Raw genomic sequence first — 21,013 nt, forward strand, 5'->3', positions numbered from 1 at the left:
GACAAGATCTGAGACCGTTCTAACCAAAGCCCCATGCCCTTGTGACTATCGTAGCTATTCCGTATGGGTGCCCTATTGTGAAGGAGTGGCGAGTGGGCTTTCCCTGGACATAAGCATCCAGCGTTGGACTAGACAAACGGTGCACAAGAGAGGACTATTATGGATAGCCTCATTGGCATTGGAGTGTGGTGATCCAAATATCTCCGCTAACCATAAATGGCTACTCGGCTCATTTTGGCAAACCATTTGTCGTTCCGCTTGTTTCCTCGAACCCAGTCCTATGATCTCGCAACGTATCGGTTGGTGACTTGATTCTATCGGGGACGAGCTGCATAATAGTGCTTTCCGGACCTAGACTAGGCTCCTCTTGAATACTGTGTGCCATTTGGGGCATGTACGAGGAGGCTAGGGTGCGAACAAGTGCGTTCAGCTCGCACGCCACCAGAAGTTGGCCTTGCTTGTGTGGAATGGACTCTTGCTTCTAACTCCGCCCATCGCTCCGGGATTTTCCACTTGCGATTTCAGCTCGCTCCAGGCTGCGCTGCATCCATGTCAGCCTAGGAAGCAATTATTCAAAAGACGCAGCTTGCCTCTTGGTCGTATTATGTTAGAGCTGTTCAGTCAGAATTGTGTAAGTTAAGTGAATTACCCGATTCCTTAGAAAGGCAGAAGCAAACTGCAAACCAACGAACAAGATAAAGCCAAGGTTGAGGTGCGCCAAATGGCATCATCTACTCCAGCGTCCACTCTCTACAAAGATATCGCAGATTCATCAGCAGAATTCAGGACAATCCGGCTCTGTCCGGCCCAACATGACGAACCTATCTCTTGTGTCTTAGAGAATGCCGTGAGATCTGACAATCCACAGTACGTCGCCCTCTCCTATAGCTGGGGTCCTAGGACCAACGACAAGACTATATCCATCAACGGACAAGATTTCATCGCCACAGCAAACTGCGAGTCTGCCCTTCGTTGTATCAGAAAGACAGATGACCCGGTAACACTCTGGGTCGACGCGATATGTATCAACCAAGAGAACCTGGGGGAAAGGAGCGCCCAGGTAGCGCAGATGCGCGAGATCTACAAGCAGGCCGCACATGTGATCATCTGGCTCGGCTGTGAGGATTCAGATACATCCCCAGCTTTTGAACTGCTGGAACATATCAGTGAGCTTGGCCGATATGATCCTCTGGTAGCCACCTCAGAGACTGTGGGCACTGCTGCGGCATGGCAGGCCGTCGAGAATCTCTTCACAAGAGAGTGGTTCGAACGCATCTGGGTCGTCCAAGAGGCTTCACTGGCAAAGTCGATCACGATCCAATGCGGCCGCCACGTCATGTCATGGACGACGTTCAATCGTGCGCTGCAGTGGTATCACAAGGATATCGGACACGTCAATAGAGGCCTCACTCGCACAGATTCACTACTGCTCAATGCCTTGGAGGTCAGAAATGCCTGGGCCAAGCGACAGTACGGAAGTAGGAGGGAACCCAACTTAGAGAGTCTACTCGCCCAATTCAGCAATTGGAAAGCAACGGACCTGCGCGACAAAGTCAACGGTCTACTTGGTATGTCTGACGAACACGCTGTGCCGGAATTGCAACCAGACTATACCAAGTCTGTCTGCGAGACCTACACCAACGTAGTCAAATATCTCATCACCCGCGACAAACGACTTAGTATCCTGGGCCAGGTGGATAATCCCGCCATGTACATGGGAGAGCCGCCTGAGAACAAACGACTGCCCTCGTGGGTACCTGACTGGACGCCGGACCGACCCTATCGCAATCGGCTTTCCGAAACCTATCGGCCAGAAGGCGACAGCCAAGTAATGGTGACCTCGACGGGCATGATCATGATCCCCGGCGGTTTAAATATGCCCGGATCAGGCTACGGTACCTGGGAGCAAGATTCCATGGTGAGGGAGGAGATGAACTTCAAGGCAAGCCTGGACCTGCTGGCCGACTGCTGCTTTCCTACAGGTGCTGATAGCCCGATTTACTATCAAGGAAGAGGACCAGAATTCGATCCCGAAGGGACTATGAGTTTGAAGGGCATCAAAGTGGACACTGTGCATTCTGTTACGGTGCCCCTTTTCCGCGCCAAGGAAGACCTCGACGACCCAACCTTTTTCCTAGAGTGGGAAAAGTTTGCCATCTTGCAGGCGGCCCCTGATGCTGAGTGTCCGTACGGGGGCTCCTTCGAGGACAAGCTGGACGCGTTCTGGCGGACTCTTACCACGGATCGCATCTACACCGAGAGAAGCAACCTGCGGGCTAGGCCCGTCTGTCGAGAGGTCTTCGAGCAATGGCGCGCCGGGTTGACCAGGAATGCCAACCCTGCAGTTGCGCATCGACCCGAGACCGCGGACACAGTGGACTATAGCGACGAGTCTGCGGCGTCCAGGCTACTCTACGGCATGTTTGCCCAACTCCACCTGTCGGGTGATGCGCCGCCTGACCTTCTCCGTGACTATGAGGCGTGGAAGCACCACCTCTCGCAGCTCGAGTCCCCGCCGCCCGAGCCTCCGAATCCAGCACCATCCGGGCCGCCAGAAGAGTACACGCTGCCGAACTTGGAGGCCTCCCTGCGCATCTGGTGCTTCGCCCGCAAACTAGCACGCACCAGTTCCGGCCGCCTGGCTCTGGTGCCCGAGCACACGCAGCCCGGCGACCACATCTACGTCCTCTACGGCGGCAGCGTCCCGTACGTCGCGCGGCCGCTCCCGGGCCGGGGCACCGTCAAGGGCTACTGGGTCGACGAGCTCGGGGAGCGCGGCGAGGTGGGGGCGGCCTACCGCGTTATTATGCCTATGCACCAGTTCCTGGGCGAGGCCTACGTGCACGGCATCATGGACGGCGAGGCGCTGGGCTACCCGCCCATCCAGCGGACGCAGCGCCTCCGCAGGGTCGAGGTCCCGGTCTCGGGGGCCAGGGGAGAGCCGGAGTTCGAGGCCTTGGACAGCCTGACGGTGTTCAAGTATGTCTCTGACCCCCTGACTCCGGAGCAAGAGGAACTCGTTGCCGAATGGCGGGAGGGGCTGCGGGCCAGGGAACAGGATGTTTGGTTCGATCACGTCACGTCGGTCATGTTGTAGCAGCATAAATGCGGCCGAGTTAATCTTGTTCTCGTCATTCCGCAGAGCCTGCTTGGTATATCATAACTTGTAGATGTATGACCACAAGCTCGCCTGTCTATATATGCGAGGGCACGGGTTTCGGAAGCCACAGCAGCTTTGTCTTGCATCAAGATTGAATCTGCAGCCATTCGTCTTTGGATGTCGATCCTGACCGTCGTTTAGACCGTGCCCTCTGTGTAAGCGTGTGGAGAGCTCCCGATCCAACGTTTCGTCCCGCTAATGGGGCATCCCCGCAGATGTTCCTTCCTGCTGCAGATCTCGTATTGTCTCCGCCTCCCCGCAGAATTATACTACGTAACTCCCGCTTGGGAGCTGGGAAGGATCGCCTGCAGAACCTGCGGGGGCGCGGTCTGAGGACGTATTCATGAGAATCATGATTTGATCCGCTAGTCATAGTCGGGGATCACACCGAGTTCCTCGGACATGTATATAAATGCGAAGTACATACTACCTTTAGACCTTCGGCCTTTCAAGGTCTGGTCATTGCGAAAGTGTCTATAGTTGAGCAGAACGTTCTCATACCCCTCGGTCCTGGGAGTAGCAAGGCGTTCTGATGGACTCGGGAATATCTCCTGGACCTAGCTTCGTACCAAAAGCCTCCATTCAGTAGGGTCATACTCCCTCATTGTACTTTATGTTGACTTGGGGATTATACAAGCCTACGTAGTCGGTTGATAGACCGGCACGCTAGAAAACCATGGCCCTACACCCGCCAATATGGTGTCTCCTTCTCGCCTGCTCGGCAGCAGCATCTGGTACAACATTGCTCGCAAGAAACACCTCCAACAATGGTTATGATTTCGTGGACCCGCTGATTGGAACTCTCAATGGAGGTATACAGCTCTGCCAGATGCTCTGCGGCCCATCATACTAATGCTTACAGGCCATGTTTTCGCTGGGGCTACGTTGCCATTTGGTATGTTCTTTGGATGATCCACGGGACGTTGACAACAGTTATCTAACATTGTCTTAGGGATGGCAAAAGCTGTGGCAGATAGCACCCAGGATAATCAAGGAGGTTATGCATCCAATAGAAGTCCTATCTCAGGGTTCTCTCACATGCACGACTCGGGCACTGGCGGAGCGCAATCTTTGTAGGTCCGCATGTTATACCACAAACTTCGGTTGTTAACAAGTCCAAGGGCCAACTTCCCTATATTTCCCTACCCTGGGTGCAAGGGAGACGACATAAATGGATGTATATTTCCAAAGACCAAGCGATCCGTTGCACCTGTAAACGGAAGCGTGTCTGCTCGCCCTGGATATTTTACCATTGACCTCCAGTCCGGGATAAGGGCTGAAATAACCGCTGCCAATCATACAGCACTGTACAAGTTCACCTTTTTCGGCAACGCTACAGGAAATGCTACGGTTGATGCTCCTCTGAGTCCGCTATTCATCATAGATCTGACAGATCTACCTGACACAAGGCAGAGCGGTTCGGCAGCTGTAGACCCAGAGACTGGCAGGATGACGGGAACGGGGAAATTCAACCCCAGTTTCGGAATCGGCAGCTACGATGCATATTTCTGTGCCGATTTCAAAGGCGGTTCTATTCGAGATAACGGTGTCTTCACCAACACTAGGGCTGCAAACGACCCCAAGAATATCACCGTAGCCAAGGACAACAACGATCCGCCACTTCCAGCCGGAACGTGGCTGTGGTTCGACCCCGTTGAGTCAGGACCGACGGAAGTGATAGCAAGAGTCGGTGTCTCGTTCAAGAGTACCCAGCAGGCTTGCTCGAATTCTGAGGCCGAGATACCAACTTTCGATTTTGACGCCACGTTATCAGCAGCTGAGAGAATTTGGAGGGATAAGCTGTCGGTGATCAGTATCGACGCTACTGGTGTCGATGAATCGCTACAAACCACCTTTTGGAGTGGCATATACCGAGCGATGTTAAGCCCCCAGGACTATACCGGCGAAAACCCACTGTGGGATTCTGATGAGCCGTACTATGATTCTTACTACTGCATCTGGGATTCGTTCCGCAGCATACATCCTTTCATTACACTAGTGGACCCCTACTCGCAGACACAGATGATCCGCTCTCTTATCGATATTTACCGACATGAGGGATACCTCCCTGACTGTCGCATGTCCCTCTGCAAAGGGTTCACGCAAGGTGGATCGAATGCCGACGTTGTTCTTGCTGACTCGTTCCTCAAGAACATTACGCAAGACGTCGACTGGGCGACTGGCTACGAGGCACTTGTCAAAGATGCCGAGGTCGAGCCTCAGGTCTGGGATCTTGAGGGCCGCGGCGGTTTGCGGAGCTGGAAGAGCCTTGGTTACATCCCTGCAGACGACTTCGATCCCGACGGAAACGGACTCTTCACTCGAAGTATCAGCAGGACTGTGGAATATGCCTATGATGACTTCTGCATCAGTGAAGTCGCCCAAGCCATGGGGAAGCAAGGAGATCGCGAAAAATACCTACAGCGGTCCGGCAATTGGATGAATCTCTACAACCCGGATCAGACTTCTAGCATCAATGGCACAGACACGGGTTTCAAGGGGTTTCTGCAGCCCAAGTATCTCAACCAGTCGTATGGGTACCAAGATCCTGCGTATTGTAGTCCCCTGCTTAATTTCACGTCCTGCTATTTGAACCCGGGTGGCAGCGAGACATACGAGGGTAGCAGCTGGATGTACACAACCTTCGCGCCACATGATATGGCCCGCCTGATCACCACGCTTGGCGGGCCCGACGCCTTTGTCCGCCGCCTCGATTACCTACATGAGAGTGGGCTACTATACATAGGTGACGAGCAAGCGTTTCTGCCCGTGTTCCAGTACCACTATGCTGGGCGACCCGGCAAGTCCTCGGCGCGCATCCACGCCTACATTCCATCCCAGTTCAACACAACCACGGCCGGCATCCCCGGGAACGACGACTCAGGCGCCATGGGAAGCTTCGTCGCGCTGTCGATGCTGGGTGTTTTCCCTAACCCAGGCCAGGACGTGTACTTCATCACACCGCCGTTCTTCCCCTCGGTATCGATCAAGAACCAGCAGACGGGCAAGACGGCCACGATCCGGAACTTGAACTTTGACCCGGCGTACACCAATATATACATCCAGAGTGCGACCTTGAACGGCGCCCCGTACTCGCGTAACTATCTAACCCATAGTTTCTTCCTCGAAGGCGGCACGCTGGAGCTCACACTTGGGCCTGTGGAGAGCACGAGCTGGGGAACTGGGGAAGGAGATATACCGCCAAGCTATGGACCAACTTGAGACGTAACAAGCGTGGGAGTATAGCAGCTGTTCATCGTCTATAGTCGAGGTTGAATGAGAAAAATGTATAAGAAGAGCCAGAATATGCTGAGACGTGGTCCACATGCCACTCAAAAGATGAGGCATCTTAATTCAACAAAGAAGTTTATTGTCTCTCCCTTTACTTTGTGGTAATTGATCACTTGCATCGCAAACATACCTGCAAACGTTCCCACTTTTCCGGAAACGGCCGCGAGTCTGCCACCTGGCATACCATAGGTCGGTATACTTAACCTGCAACGTTGATCAACTACCACAGTGGCTAGGGGAGCACTAGTATATTTGGGCTACGGGCTACTGATGTATCACACTGTCCCGTGCACCGAGAGCCGACGCATTATTCAACGTGTGATCTTCCTCTCAGGACAAGAGCCTAAGTTACACATGCTCTTACTAATTACCGAGTATCAGGACGGAACTGCGTTTTGAGAAACTCTAGCCGCCGAACTTGCCAAAGTCAAATTGCCTTCACAGCTCATATCTGGAGTTCGCGTCCTGACAACGAAGGCTACTCTGTTTGGGATTATTTTCTCGACCTGATTCTAAGCTAACCTTACTGCTTGAGACGAAAGCCTTGGAGCTTTTCTGATTGTGGCTATCTTGACCACAACGTGCCTTACTTATGCAAGTCTGAGAAGACTATCAGCATAGGCAGTAGCATGATGAACGAGATGATAGCAGTGCACAAGCACGACGCTTTATGGTATGAAACCGGAAAAGAAAAAGGAAACTAAATCGTGAACGTTGTGATTGTCCTGCCCTTGATTTCGCTACTGTGTTACAGTGAGCCTGAATCGTTGTTCGCCTTCTTTCTTATCGATAGGTAGATTTAGCGCGAAACGCCACGCTAGCAGGCCGAAAAACGCCTTAGCGCGGAATTGTCGCAGTCAGTCGCCCGGCGGCGAAGAGTTCTGCACAATATTTACTTCCCAACGGCTGCATCATCTACCTAACCTCAGCACGATCTTTGCGTGCGGAAACAACTTTGACATCACACTCCATTCCATGCTGTCCTTATCGATTGGACGTCTATCACTGTTACCATCGCCAACAAGACTACTCACTGCTGTTGCATTCACCATGCAGGAATCCAGGAACCCGGCCTCCAGGCCCAATCGTCGCAGAGGTGGTGGCAGCAAGTCGATGTCGACAAGGGCGCCTCGCAACGAAGGCATCTCGGGAACTGCCCCCTTGAACTCAACTCGCCTCTTCAGTGCAGTTTCTCAGCCTGCGCTTACGATAGCCGTTCCAGCAGACACTCCAAAGTTTGCTGATCTGGCCAGTGAGAAGCTCATTAATCCTCTCCTTCTAGAGACGATCACACAAGATATGAAGTTCAATCACATGACCCCCGTCCAAGCAGCAACACTGCGCCCGCTCCTCACGGAGCGCAAAGACATGCTTGCACAGGCAAAGACAGGCACGGGCAAGACTGTGGCCTTTTTAGTCCCTTTACTGGAAACCATGTTTTCAAGGAAGCGCAAGCCAGGCCAGAACATCTCTGGTCTCGTCATTTCACCCACCAGAGAACTGGCTATGCAGATTGCCAATGAGGCGACATCCCTATTACAGCGTATGCCGCAGTACAAAGTCTGTATCGCCATCGGTGGAACCAACAAGGGGTCGGAGGAGCGGTCGATCCTTCGCGGATGTGATTTGTTGATCGCGACTCCAGGCCGGCTGCTTGATCATCTCAAGACGGATGCCGGCGACTACAGCGCTGTTCACGAGAGACTTCAATTCCTCGATACTATCGTGTTGGACGAAGCCGACAGGATGCTTGACATCGGCTTTCTTCCAGCTTTGAAGCAAATCATCAACTGTCTCCCGAACAAGGAGTCAAGCGAAAGACAAGGGATGCTTTTTTCTGCAACTATCACCGACCAACTCAAGAGTGTTGCCCACATCGCGCTCTCCAAGGATTATACCTTCATCTCCACCATCCCAGAAGGGGAGGCGGGCACACATGAACGTGTTCCCCAGCACCTTGTCGTAGTGCCTACCTTCTCTGACATGGCTGCCGGCCTCGTTGGTGCGCTGCGCCAAGAAATTAGCCAGGTTGGAACAGACTCGTTCAAGACGATTGTATTTGCGCCGACTGCGGCGCTCGTAGACTTCTACGCCGAGATCCTCCAGAAGACTCCTAATCTGCCATCTATCATTGCCTTGCATTCGCGCATGACCCAATCCAAGCGTACCCGAACCACCGAAGAGTTTCGTAGTGCCAAGAATGGAATCTTGCTTGCTACCGATGTCATTGCGAGAGGCATGGACTTCCCATCTGTCACCAACGTGTTCCAGGCTGGAATACCAGCTGATAGAGAGTCTTACATCCATCGTCTTGGCCGAACTGCTCGTGCTGGCGCCGAGGGACGTGGGACTTTTATCATCACCACACACGAGAAGTACTTCGCGGACTACAAACTCAAGGATGTCGCCTTCACCAAGTCCGAGGCCGATCTCAGTGCCAAGAACGACGTCCTTCGTGTCGCCGAAAGACTCGATCCCGATGTCCAGGCCAAGGCCTACCAGTCGTGGTTAGGTTATTACAAGGGCCCCATCAAGCAGCTTCAGTGGTCTGTCGATCAGCTCGTCAAGGAAGCGAATGCGTTTGCAGTCAACGGTCTTGGCGCAGCTGAGGTCCCGACTTTGAGGAAGAGCACTGTTGGCAAGATGGGTTTGAAGGGAGTCAGGGGACTTGTTGTCGGGCCGGATCCGCCCAAGGAATCACGCGGTGGCAGAGGTGGCGGCGGTGGGGGAGGGGGACAGGCTAAACGCCAGAGGATGTAGCCTGTTGGTTCAAGATCGATCTTCATGTAATGGCTGAACTGGCGTTTTGGCGTTCCGTCTGGTTTGGCATCCATAGAATTTGGTTGATACGATTCCCCAAGCGGCTCTAGTAGAAGGAGTTAAGAGGGTTTAGGGTCATCATAAGAATGACACGGTAATAGACTCAGGCAGAGGCACTAGAAGTTTGGCACGTGTGTTTTCTCTCCCCTGGGGAGTTGTGAGATGATCGAGCGCCAACACTACAATCATTATAGTGAGTGATGATCATCAGCTTGAGTGGGAGTATTGAAGACAGAGTTCACGCAGGTGAAGCGATATGGTCCTGCCTTCCTGACAGTAAGGGTTCTATGGTTCCCTTTGCCCAACCACATGGTAGTTGACGATTCCCCAACCTTGTCGCTGTAAACTTCACGTGTTTTCTTCTTGAGAACCTTACCATGTCTAGCAGAAGTTGCGAAGCCACAACTGGTCGACATCCTGGCCGGCAGCTGACCTAAGGAGCCTACCCAGTGAATCGATCACAATGTAGTACTACGCAAGCAATCCACGACACGATCAATATCGATGCCAAATGACCATTTCGATTATTGCTACAATCCTCAACTTTGCTTGGTTTCCTTTTCTCAAGTACATATAAGCCTCCTACCTCCCTAAATTTTACAGAACTACAACTCCAGTTCACAAATTCTCAGCTAAAGATTGCAACTTGCTCACCTTTCAATCCACCAACCCCCAAGGCCACCTTCTCCACTCATTACAAACACGCTCCATATCAAGATAACCCTGTCTCACTCCTCCACACGCGGATGTAATGAGAGAAACCAAAAGGGATCTCTCATCTCATCTCGTGGAAGTGGCCATAAGTTGCTGAATATCCCTGATGGCGGAACTTGTCGCGGGCCACAACATCTCCCTCCCAGACGGCTCGCACATAACCATCACGACTTACCTTCTTTCCTGAGGGCCGAGTAGGTTTCGCACGTCAACACCACTTTTCACACATACTGACGGTCTCTCGCGCGCGCAGTCAGTAGGAGAGATTGACCAACTGGAAAGGTGAGGAAACTACCGACGCATTGAAGAACACAAATCTGGCCCCAGAAAAATGCTTGCTGGCAAGTCCCCTCGGCTATTATGGTAGCTTTGGCCAGCAAAGTCCAGACACCTTTCTAAACGTCACCGTCGATGGGTACCTTGTCACAAACGACAATTCAGCCATTACACAGGCTTCCCACATCGATATCAATGTTAGCCTGCCCCCGCGCTAAGCGCACGAAGGACAACTTCCTTTTCGATGCTAACGGCGCAATTTCGACCACCCACAAGGTCGCCATCCGGCATTCTGCTGAGCAGTTCCACTTGCCCATTAGAGAGCTCGACGACCAGGAGTCATTAGAGGTCCTGAGATATGTGCAACCCAACGGTGGGGTTTACTCGACCTTTCGCTTCAACTTTGACAACTTCACACGCGGACGTCGCGTGGTTCTGGTGACTGGCCATCGCTGGGCATTCAAGCAAGCAACCAAGTGAGGCTTGAGGACTTCCCCCGAAGGCTCCTCATCCACGTCAACATCATGGCGGACAAGGACGACGGTGCCGCGACTCCTGCTACACAGCCTGTAGCTCTGCCATATATTGGCAGCAAGTCAGATCTAGAGAGAATCTCACACCAGCATGTCTCCCACTGCGAGCATTTGCTCCTCTAATGCCCTCGGATGCAGGACCCGCAGATCCACGTATCCGATGCGACCAAAGCCCGCTTCTGGGATGAGGTCTTTTCAGGCTGGAACAGCACGCAGTCAGTCCTCCGTCACGATGGACCGAAGGCAAAGCAGATTAACAAGTTGACATTGATTGGCACCTAGAAGCAGCATCTCCCGAAGCCCAAACGGTCAGCATCGGAGATGGGCGAAGACACTCTCCTCCCCATTGCAAAGCGATCAAAGCCTTCTAAGAAGGTCAACGGTACTATGCAGCCTGAACGTCGTGGTCCTGTCCAAGATCAATAGGCCAGACCTCCTGATTCTACTTTGCCAACTTCCAACTTGTGGATGGCGCGCGGCGTATGGTAATCGGCCATCGCTGACCCTCCCACCAGTCACCACGCGGCTGCTCCGACCCATCCTTGGAGTTGAAGTTCTTTTCCGAGGCCATGAGGTGTATTGTCGAGGCAGACAGTTGGACAGTCGTCGCTCGGTCTCGTTTCATCGGAAAATGGCATAAGCACCTTCGTCAGATGGCAACCGTGGGTCGGCAGCGGCCCTTCGCATCCCTCAAGAGGAAGCCAAAAGGATTGTAAGTTATTGTCCCCTTCACTGCAACTTGATTAGTTAACTCACACTTACTACAGAATCCAATGGAATGCTCTCGCCTTCCACCAGATCCTGCGACTTGGTTCGCTCGGCCCGAGGACTGTTGTGCCACCCCACTCTTTCGCGTCTGTCGAGGATGCGGCAAACGTGCCGTGTTTCGCAGCCGCCTCGAACACGTATTTCATGTTCGATGAAGGTATGCCGCCATCATGACTCTGATCTTCGCACACGCTAATCATCTTTGACATCAGTCCTGGGGCTTCGCAACAGCCCGTTGCGAGCCATCTTTATCAACAACCCGAGCTCCCCGGGTCTGAAGCGCTGCGACCGCTTTGGTCGGCTTGCCCGACTCATGGAGGATGACCCAGCTCGCATGGCGTTGCACCCACCCACACCCGCTACCCGTCTCAACCAGCATCACTTTTCGAGGCATGATGGTCAATTGGACACCTCGTCCATTGACTCCAACGTATTTAACGACAACTGTCCTGTCGAATAGTCGGGGATGCCATAGCAAGCTAGTTGAATATCAATGATTATGACAATGGAATAACTCCGTCTTCCCGCCTAGTAGCCAACGGAACAGCCTGGGCTAATACGTCTTCCCACTCCGTATCCAATGGAATAATCATTGGGGGCTTTCCGGATAAGGAGAACCCACTCGTTTTCCGCTGTATACTTCTGGGCATGCTATAAATGTGCATTGGTCCCTAGGTGCATAGACAGTTATTACATGTGGCTTATGAAGACCGACATGGCCATTCTAAATCTAGTACGGTATGCCGGACTTATAAGTTAAAACTTTTAATGTTCTTCTACAGTGAGCTTTTGTTCTAGTGAGTTGGCCTCCAGATGTTCCTGCGATACGCGCCAATCAGTTGCTCCGCAGTCTTAACTTCTTCTTTCGCACGTTGGTGAAGCTCTCCAGGTCGAGGAGCGCGGCGGTCTGTCTTACGGTCGATACGAACAACAGCCTGGGTGAAAAGGACCATGGGAACCTCACAGCACACAGATAGACAGTTCTAACAGGGAAAATGCATTGCTTTCGTTGCAGGAACCTGTACTTTCAACTACCTATTCCACTTGAAATGACGTGTTGTCGCTTCCCGTCAATCTCTAATACCACCACTCACACAGCCATCATCAGCGCGCGCTGTACAACATTGCTTCTTCAAGTTACAGGGAAGATGGAGACGCGAAGGAAGGGGATAGGATAAATGCTGATGGATCTTGGAACAGGGAGGGGGGGAGGAGTAGTGTGATACCTACCAACATCGTCTATCGTCGCGCAGCTCTCACCCGCCATGACACAAAGCTGTGAATGATTAGTCATGGATTGGGTCGGTGAAGATTCACTCTTCCCAACCACCGAAATCCGAACCCTTCCGAGAAGGTAAATGAATCTGTACAAGCCAAACGCCGAGGCCCCTTGCAAGATCAGAAAGCCCGTATAAAGAAGGTTGTGGCCATTTTAAAGCCGAGAATGATCAAGTGCGGGATACTGGGCTTCGAAGGTGAGGATTGTATGGAACTCTCAGGGTTTCCCTTCTCCCTTTGATTCACCCCCTATTTTGCCTTTAAGGGTACATCTACTGGGAAACTTGAGTATGCAGGGCCTGGACAACTGAGTCATGCCACAGGAAGGAACTGATTATTGTAATATAGCCATCATTGCTCATTTGGAAACGAGTTAGTGCCCTCGCTACTTAGAGTCTTGGCAATAATGCGGACTCAGAAGCCATTCTTCTTAGACAGGCACATTTTTTTTTTTCAACAATCCCACGAGTATGGCCATTCTGGCGTTCAAGTTCTGCATATTCAAACACGTGCCACTGAATCCACGGACCGATCCCTCACCTTATCTCCAATACGTAGCGGCATCCCCTCTTGTTTTCTCCCAACCCTGATCTAGGGCCTGTACAACCGTATCAGGCAACGGGCCCTTCTCGCAGGCCTCGATGTTCTGCACAAGCTGGTCATAAGAGCTTATTCCCAGTATGATGCCATCTTCCCCACCCTTGCTCCTCATTCGAAGCTTGCTGTGGTGTACACACCAGCGTAGACCCACTTCAATCAGCGGTATTCCGTTCTCCTTGGCAACAGGCTCGATTGCAGCGAGCGCCTCAATAACCGAGTCCTTGAAGTAGCGGTCTCGGTACATCTTGCCGAGACCCTGAGTGTCCGAGAATCGTCCTTCGGACGGCGCGTCCAGTGTGCTGTACTTGCCTGAGAACAGGCCGGCGGCCAGGGGGTTGTAGATCACCAGCGAGATGCCAAACTTCCGCAGGCAAGGCTCAAGCTCAGACTCGAGCGCACGAGCTAAGAAGAGGTCAGTGGGTTTTCAGAAAAAAGGCATTGCAGAAGAGATATTTACTTATAGCGTTGTACATGCCCTGATATATCGTGGGCTTGACGAAACCCCTGTTTTGCACAATTAGGATTTCTTATGATCGTTGATGTTTCGTGACTTACCTCCTCTCGCAGATGCCGACTATCTCGGCAACCTCCCAAGCCGCGTAGTTACTGAGGCCGAGCGTCTTGAACTTGCCTTCCTTGTACAGCTGATCTACACCCTCCAAGGTTTCCTCAAATGGTGTTGTCCGGTCAGGAGCATGAAGATACAATATATCGGCGCAATTGACGCCGAGTTTATATAGACTGACTTCCCAGGATTGCCTCAACTTTTCGGGCTTGTGGTCGTGTGGCTTTGTGGGCATGATCTTGCTAGCAATCGAGAAGCCGCGCTCTGTAAAGCCGGCTTCGCGCGTGAAACCCTCTTGCTGGCCGCCAACGTAAGCAGCTGCCGTGTCCAACTCGTTGTAACCTTTGGACGAGAGGTAGTCAAGACACTTCTTGTAGACATCTTGTGAGGTAATGCGTGCGCCTTTGGTCGTATCTGGACCGATGGTCATGAGGCCTAGGATGAGACGGTTTGTTGACGACATGGTGGAACTAGCGGGGCATCAACTGACAAGTGTTTTGAGACTCAAGTTTACCATGACATAACTCGTCTGAACTTTGGTAATAAATGGACGTTGGTATATTTCCGCTGGACCATCCGTCTCGGCATTCTCGCCGATACAGTTCGGGGAAACTAGCCTGCCATCAATTTGTGGGGAAGATGGCTCCAAATGCCAATACCAGTATAGGAGCCCCTCATTGAAGTCCTGGCAACTGCCAAGCTGGGTTCCCCATGCGATACATCCATTACACCGATAGACCAAGCTGCTCAGAATAGGTGAATTCCATATCACATGTCTACTTTGTCCCAGAACGAAGACCCTGTCCGTCTCTATAATGCAAATGAAGTTACAGAGCACCCTCAGCCAGTTATCAGTACGATTCGAGGTCGCGAAGGAGTGTATATACAACTATTACCCAGAGTACCTTCCCAAATATATACCTATTAGCTACTTGGTACCATTACACGATCGATATCTGGACCATATGTCCCATCACCAAGTCCAGCAATCACAATAGTGTTACTGCTCCCACTGTTAAGTTGCGCATGCACAACAGAAGATCCCGGGCTGTTTCCGTCCTCCGTAGGCAAGAACGCAACGTTGTACGTCACGGAGTTTACTGTCACCTTGCCGAATCTCTGTGAAGTATTCCCGTTCTCATACTTTATCCTTATGGTGGACTTGGCGCTTGCAGAACTGCTGATGCCCTTGAATGTCACTGTGCCGGATGAGCTGCCACCGATATAACCGACCGCCGTACCCCCAGAACAGCCGGAGCAACTCAAAGTGACTGCTCCACCGCTAAGTGTTGCCGATTCTGCTTCAGGCTGTGTCTCTGAAGGCCCTGCCGCCCAGGTTCCAGCCGATACGTTCGGAACCCAGTTCACGTAGTTGGCCATGGTGACCTTGGTGCCAGAAATTTGCAATGGCAACCAGACGTATGTTGAGCGCTGCAAGTTAGTCGACACCCAGCGGTCACCCATGTAAATGGCCGAGGATCCGAACGGCAGGATGAAGTTGGTTTGAGATGAGTATGTATTGCTGCCAGTAGTGGCAAACGTGGTCCAAGAAGACCAGGGACCACTCAAGGAGGTAGCATAGGAGTAAACCTAAGAAAAAGAAGGAGAGGCGATCAGTTTAAGGGGGTTTTACAATCATGTGGAGAAGGGATTGCAATATGTATGAAGAGATAGAGAGAGAGAGCGCGCGCGAGAGGAACGGAAGGATCGAAATGGGAAACTCACGTTGTCATTTGGGCTCCAGCCTGTCAAGTGACTGCCAAACATGAAGTAATATCCATTCTTCTTCAGGATAGCCGGTGCTTCGATCGACTGGCTCCACAGATACGTCGCGCTTGTGACGTTGAGATAGTCAGAGCTAAGAGCATCGATGCGTAGCCCATTCTCTCGCTGTTATGCAAGTCAGCACGAAGAAGATAACTCATCAGGAGAGAGTGCTTGAACGAACATCTTCGGTCAAGAGATAGCCTTTCCCATCATCGTCTTGGAATAACCCGAGATCTCTGCTCTGGTAGCCAAGGGGCCTGAAGCTCCGTATATACGTGTACTTGCCGCAGACCGTGTCGCTCGTGGCTACGCCGACCTTAGCCTCGCCGTAGCTGCTGTCGTCAATGTGCAAGTAGAGCACATATTTCTTGGTGCTTGAGTTGTAGATCACCTTGGGTCGCTCAACGACACGGTTGGGCCCGAGATCGCCGGAGCTTGTCTGGGATAGCAATGCACCCACGTATGTCCACTGGACCAGGTCTTGTGATGAGTAGCAGTTGATGTTCTGGAAAGGACTGCCGTTGGTCTTGTCCTCGCCAATCATGTAGTACACGTTGTTTTCCTTGATAATACCAGCGCCTGTCGTATTTCGAGTTAATGACTCTCTGGTTCAGCACACATGCTAGGGCGTGCTGCCTGTGAAGGCAGTTTATACGGCGCCTGTCTCCTTGGAAACAGCTGCCATGCTCTTCATACTTGTCAAAAGGGAACGAATGAATTCCGACATACCATGGGCCTGGACGTGAGCCCCAGTATTGGTCTTTAATACTCGTCAGCCAATCTTGCTAGGAGAAAGACACGATATGGTCTCATACCGCTGTCCAGGTAGCGCCCGGTACAATTTGAAGGGTCGCTGTGACGGTCTTTGCCGCTAGCAGCAGCAGGCCAGAGTGAAAGACCTTCATGATGGCTCAAGGCAAGGAAACCCGATAAGTGGCATTAATTGCGTGTTGCTCACAGTCAGCTGGAATCTACACCCGTGCCACCATGAAAAGGCGGACATGGACGTCTTATGATTATCTATCTTCTTTCAATGCTTCGCGGCCCGGCAAGGGCCGAGCCCACGATGGTTTGAGTTATAGTTTGGCGTAACTAAACCTCCTCATTCGTGGACAAACCCGCATAGTCCCCGCAACATCTACTAGTACTACCTAGGCATTCAATTGCGGAGTCCACGTCGCACCGGAAATGCTTCGTGTGGATGGTAGGCCGGCTGATGCCCTGTTGCTTGAAAGCGCTGACGTTGGGCCGGACCTGTAGCGTCGCATTTAGTGACTGTCACGCACCTCTTCAAGCAAGGAAACACTCGTCCCGCTGTTGGCGTTTGTGGGGTACTTGGGGTGGTGAACCAAAGATATTGTCCGCTTAGGTTATACTGCTCCACTTGCGTTGTACCACCTTCTTCCCCTGGTCGCATGGTTATCGTATCGCGAATCGCGAATTCACGTGCGCATCATGCAGCATACATGCAGATAACTCCTGTCGCCGACGCGTGGAGTCCCAAGGGTTGGTAAGTCTTGTTGCCCCATTCCAGCCGGGCATACAGGTCCCCAAACTATTGCTCAGGGCACAGTAAGAGTGAAGCTCACATTGAAGTACCACCTCACAAGGGGGCCAACTCTTACATGCGGTGAAAACCACGGAAGTTCTTTTCCAGAATCTTGAAATCAATTCAACAAGCTGGAAGCAGTGGTCTTGGTATATACTCGTACATCGTGGCCTATAGTATTTGGCGACAAAGGAAATAGGTCATGTCACATCCATCGTTTGAAAACTTGAGATTCATGAAATCGCTTTCCCTTTGTTTCCCATTGCGCGTGTTGTGTAGCGCAGGACGGTCTGCATGTCCTTATCTCCACTTGTTCCCATAGTTCTGACGTTTGGTTTCCTGGTGACGTTCTTGCGTCCGGCGGGTGTATGAGCTCAGCCAGTCCAAGACTCATACCGGTTCCGGGAATCATGTGAATGGACTGACTACAGGATTTGACCGTACAGCGACTGTACCTCCATAGTACTGGGCTGATGCGTGTGGCATAGGTCATCCATCCACGTCCATTTTGTCCTCCAATAACGTACTAGCTGCGACGATGGTCTTCTCCTCCGACTCACGACCCGAATCTGGATTGTTGCCGTCAGAGAGATGGCCAGTATTGTTGTGGCTATTGCTCGTGGGAGTTTCTTTCTCTGCGCCTGACCCAGGCCCACTGCAGAGTCGATATTCCCCGTCCTCTTTTCGTTCAATGATGTTTTCATCTAAAGCCCACTTAGCTAGCAATCGGTCGACACCGAGCCGAGCGGCTTCGCCTTTTTCCATATGTCTGCCAACATGTTCAGTCCACTCGTCCCATGATGTAGGCCCCTCAAAGACACTGGCACAATCGGGCTTGGGGCAGGCTGAGCGTTGAGGCGGCCGGCGTCGCGTGATGAGACAAGACGTCTGCATATCCTTCACGTGAGTCTCCCACTCCAACTGCAACTTGCTGTCTCCTTTCGCGATGGCTTTTTTGATCGCGAAAGGAGCATGCATACGCCGAAGGTGTTGGGTGAACAGATCTTTTCTGTTGAATTCATTGCCTTTACCCTCCACGCTGCTCTGTGGACAGCTCGAACACCTGTAGTAGGTCAGGCATAGGTGTTGTGATGCAATGTGCCGCTTCCACTCGTTCTTGGAGCCAAAGGTGCTTGTACAGCCGGCAAACGCGAAAGCACAAGGAAAAGGTCGCGTATGCGCGGCAGCAATGTGCTTGCGTAACGATGATGAATCCTTGAAGGGTGCATGGCTGCAGAGATTGCAGCGCGTTTCTTGCTTCGGGGTAACCTTTTGCAGTGATCGGCGTTGTTTCGGCCGAGCAGATGGCGTGTTTTGTTGGGTATCGTCGAAGCCCGGTTCAACGACTTCATGAGAAGATACGTCGTCATGTTTGGCATCTGGCGTCAGTTCCATGAGAGATGAATGCGCATGGGCGGAGCCAACATCATCGCTCAGGTGCCGAACGTGACTCAGAGCCTTGAGCTGTTCAGCTGCCTCCTTCATCTCGGCCGAGTCTTCCACATCATCTTGCTTCGCCACTGTTATGATAGGTGTGGTACCTGAAAAGGCATGCGGACCTGATACCGAAGGCTGACTGAGGCTCATGGGGTCCCCGCGGACCAACCCATCAGGACGACTTGGTGTTTCCGGCAGTCTCTGGAGGTGATTTGCATCGCCCGGATTGTACTCACGTCGGTGGATAACAGGAGTTGTGGAAGCAACTTCACGTGCCTCTAGAAGCATGCGTCCAGCTTCCATGTCCTTGGCCGATGCTGTGGTAGGGGAGGCAGATCCGACCAAACGTTTGTAGAGATGCGTCAGGTTCTTGGAGGTGATGTAGCCCAGGAAACAGCAGACTTTATCGTGCTGCACGACATTCCACAGGGGTACTGGCATTGATATCAGAAGCATGGTGGGGGGGCCGAGGAACATGCCCTCGACTACGATTTTTGTGGCTATTCCGGGGGTGTTGTGAAGCCACTGGTTGAAAGATGACATGTCCGGGCTTGCCTCGCCAACAAAGGTTGTGCAGACAAGGACCCTTGGTTCGTCAAATGTAAGACCAGCCACTGAATGTGGATGTATAACACTATCTTGCTGGGAGCTGCCAGTCGACTGCGCCTCGCCGTCCACCTGTGCCTGAGGCTCCGGGCGGTGTGCCAAGGGGGCCAAAGTCAAATTCTGACCTTTGCCAGGGTTGAGAGTTTGTAGTATCGGAAGCTTGTCGGCCAGCGATATACTTTTAGAAGCCCCATTGGTGAGTCCAGTGTTCTGCAGTAGCTCTTGCTGGCGATGGTAGGCAACTTCTTGCCACAGGTGTTCAGCTGTGAAAGGCCGCCCTACGCTTAACCTCAGAAAGGCATCTGTGACTAAAGCCGTAAAAGAGCGCCCAGGGATATCTTGTATGCCCTGTTCGGTACCACTTGCAGATATCATTTGCTTCACACTGCCGTTATTACCGGAGATGGGCGGGTCTCTGCTTGCATAGCCAGCCAAGAGCAGCAGCATATCAGACGACGATTCCTCGAACAGGCAGCGGAAACCACTCCACCTCAACTTGGCAGCAATCTCTGTCGCATCGCTACGGGATTATCAGAACATGGAAAACACCAATTCCAGTTACGGAAGCCTCACCTTGCCCAGAAGAGCTGGTTGTCGACACCAACATAGGAGTGCCCCGCATAATATACAATCAGCAGATGATCCGGGCCTTGTCTCTCCAGAAAGGTAGACATGCGGACGCCCAGCTTGAGGCTTGGATTTGTCTTTGTCGGTATATTCCATCTCTCAATGCGGTAATTGTACCTTTCGTCCAGGACCTGCTCGAGCGCCGCAAGCTCGGGGTCGGGTGGGCCGTCGTCCTCCCATCGCAGGATCAAGACCGAAACGTTCGAGTACGGGGACTTTTGCGATTGTCGGTAGATCAGCATGGCGGCATCCTGCAGATGCCTCGCGAACAACTCGAACTCATGTCTCTCCGGAGGCGGTGGGACTGGGGCCACCTGCACCTCCTGAACCTGGTAATGCTGCACCGGTGGTGCCTGCAGAGCGGTCAGCGCGACGACATTTCTTCCCGGGCGAGGCCCGCTGGGCGATGGATACACACGGGCTCATGAGGGAAGGCCGGCGGTTGTGGTGGTTGCGGAGGTTCCTTCGGTGCGAGGCGCCGCTTCTTAGCCGCTGGGGGGTCCATGAGAGGCCAGCGTCGACCGTCCGCTCAATTGAAGGAACCGAGGAAGCCGGTGCGACGAGAGGCGAGGTGAGGACCCGTCAGAAGCAAGTCGGAACGGCTCAGAGGCCCACGCGCGGCGATATAGAGATCATGCGAAACAGGCGAGGCGACGAGGGCGAGATTGTGGATGGGGGACTCAATTCAGCAGCCTTACGAGCAGGCTTGGGCTACCGACGACGAGGCTGTGGGCTGTGTGGGCTGGCCGTCCGTGTAGATCCCTGAGGGCGCCCGGGCGGTGTCTTTTTTTGTTGACGATTTTTGCCCATAGGCGAGATCTGCTAGGAATAACCGGGGCTGCCCTGGGGCCTGGCGCCTTGGCGCACGCTGGAAAACGACTTTTCACTGGCTGCTCCATCTGCGGGGCTGGCAAGTACTCGCTAAGGGGTCGAGGGGAACAAATCATTTGGTATAAAGCCCCGCGAATGAGGACAACGTGTATAAGTGCATAGGCCAGGTTTCAGCTCGCCACATGAGACAA

The 21,013-nt window shown here is 52.6% G+C and overlaps 8 protein-coding genes across 8 annotated transcripts; 5 read left to right on the forward strand and 3 right to left on the reverse strand.

Moving 5' to 3' along the window:
- Positions 1–721: 721 nt before the first annotated feature.
- JN550_010137 (uncharacterized protein) lies at positions 722–3,097 on the forward strand (the record flags this gene model as incomplete). The annotated part of the gene is made up of 1 exon (XM_049308358.1): positions 722–3,097. One exon carries the CDS (start codon positions 722–724, stop codon positions 3,095–3,097), a length of 2,376 nt encoding a protein of 791 aa, XP_049167877.1.
- A 739-nt stretch (positions 3,098–3,836) lies between these two features.
- Positions 3,837–6,382, forward strand: JN550_010138 (uncharacterized protein; the record flags this gene model as incomplete). The annotated part of the gene is made up of 4 exons (XM_049308359.1): positions 3,837–3,972; positions 4,023–4,055; positions 4,113–4,233; positions 4,282–6,382. The coding sequence occupies 4 exons, from the start codon at positions 3,837–3,839 to the stop codon at positions 6,380–6,382; spliced, it is 2,391 nt and encodes a 796-aa protein (XP_049167878.1).
- Positions 6,383–7,501: 1,119 nt separating this feature from the next.
- Positions 7,502–9,211, forward strand: JN550_010139 (uncharacterized protein; the record flags this gene model as incomplete). Its single annotated transcript, XM_049308360.1, has 1 exon — positions 7,502–9,211. The coding sequence occupies one exon, from the start codon at positions 7,502–7,504 to the stop codon at positions 9,209–9,211; it is 1,710 nt and encodes a 569-aa protein (XP_049167879.1).
- A 1,245-nt stretch (positions 9,212–10,456) lies between these two features.
- JN550_010140 (uncharacterized protein) lies at positions 10,457–10,741 on the forward strand (the record flags this gene model as incomplete). Its single annotated transcript, XM_049308361.1, has 1 exon — positions 10,457–10,741. The coding sequence occupies one exon, from the start codon at positions 10,457–10,459 to the stop codon at positions 10,739–10,741; it is 285 nt and encodes a 94-aa protein (XP_049167880.1).
- A 44-nt stretch (positions 10,742–10,785) lies between these two features.
- Positions 10,786–12,022, forward strand: JN550_010141 (uncharacterized protein; the record flags this gene model as incomplete). The annotated part of the gene is made up of 6 exons (XM_049308362.1): positions 10,786–10,856; positions 10,933–11,009; positions 11,077–11,102; positions 11,310–11,506; positions 11,562–11,719; positions 11,775–12,022. The coding sequence occupies 6 exons, from the start codon at positions 10,786–10,788 to the stop codon at positions 12,020–12,022; spliced, it is 777 nt and encodes a 258-aa protein (XP_049167881.1).
- A 1,359-nt stretch (positions 12,023–13,381) lies between these two features.
- Positions 13,382–14,468, reverse strand: JN550_010142 (uncharacterized protein; the record flags this gene model as incomplete). Its single annotated transcript, XM_049308363.1, has 3 exons — positions 13,382–13,842; positions 13,898–13,944; positions 13,996–14,468. The coding sequence occupies 3 exons, from the start codon at positions 14,466–14,468 to the stop codon at positions 13,382–13,384; spliced, it is 981 nt and encodes a 326-aa protein (XP_049167882.1).
- Positions 14,469–14,929: 461 nt separating this feature from the next.
- JN550_010143 (uncharacterized protein) lies at positions 14,930–16,677 on the reverse strand (the record flags this gene model as incomplete). The annotated part of the gene is made up of 5 exons (XM_049308364.1): positions 14,930–15,595; positions 15,731–15,895; positions 15,954–16,351; positions 16,502–16,532; positions 16,588–16,677. The coding sequence occupies 5 exons, from the start codon at positions 16,675–16,677 to the stop codon at positions 14,930–14,932; spliced, it is 1,350 nt and encodes a 449-aa protein (XP_049167883.1).
- A 1,133-nt stretch (positions 16,678–17,810) lies between these two features.
- Positions 17,811–20,496, reverse strand: JN550_010144 (uncharacterized protein; the record flags this gene model as incomplete). The annotated part of the gene is made up of 3 exons (XM_049308365.1): positions 17,811–19,884; positions 19,938–20,344; positions 20,410–20,496. The coding sequence occupies 3 exons, from the start codon at positions 20,494–20,496 to the stop codon at positions 17,811–17,813; spliced, it is 2,568 nt and encodes an 855-aa protein (XP_049167884.1).
- Positions 20,497–21,013: the final 517 nt, after the last annotated feature.

Source organism: Neoarthrinium moseri (genome assembly GCF_022829205.1).
Source record: "Neoarthrinium moseri strain CBS 164.80 chromosome Unknown scaffold50_Wmoseri_CBS_16480, whole genome shotgun sequence".
Classification (NCBI taxonomy): domain Eukaryota; kingdom Fungi; phylum Ascomycota; class Sordariomycetes; order Amphisphaeriales; family Apiosporaceae; genus Neoarthrinium; species Neoarthrinium moseri.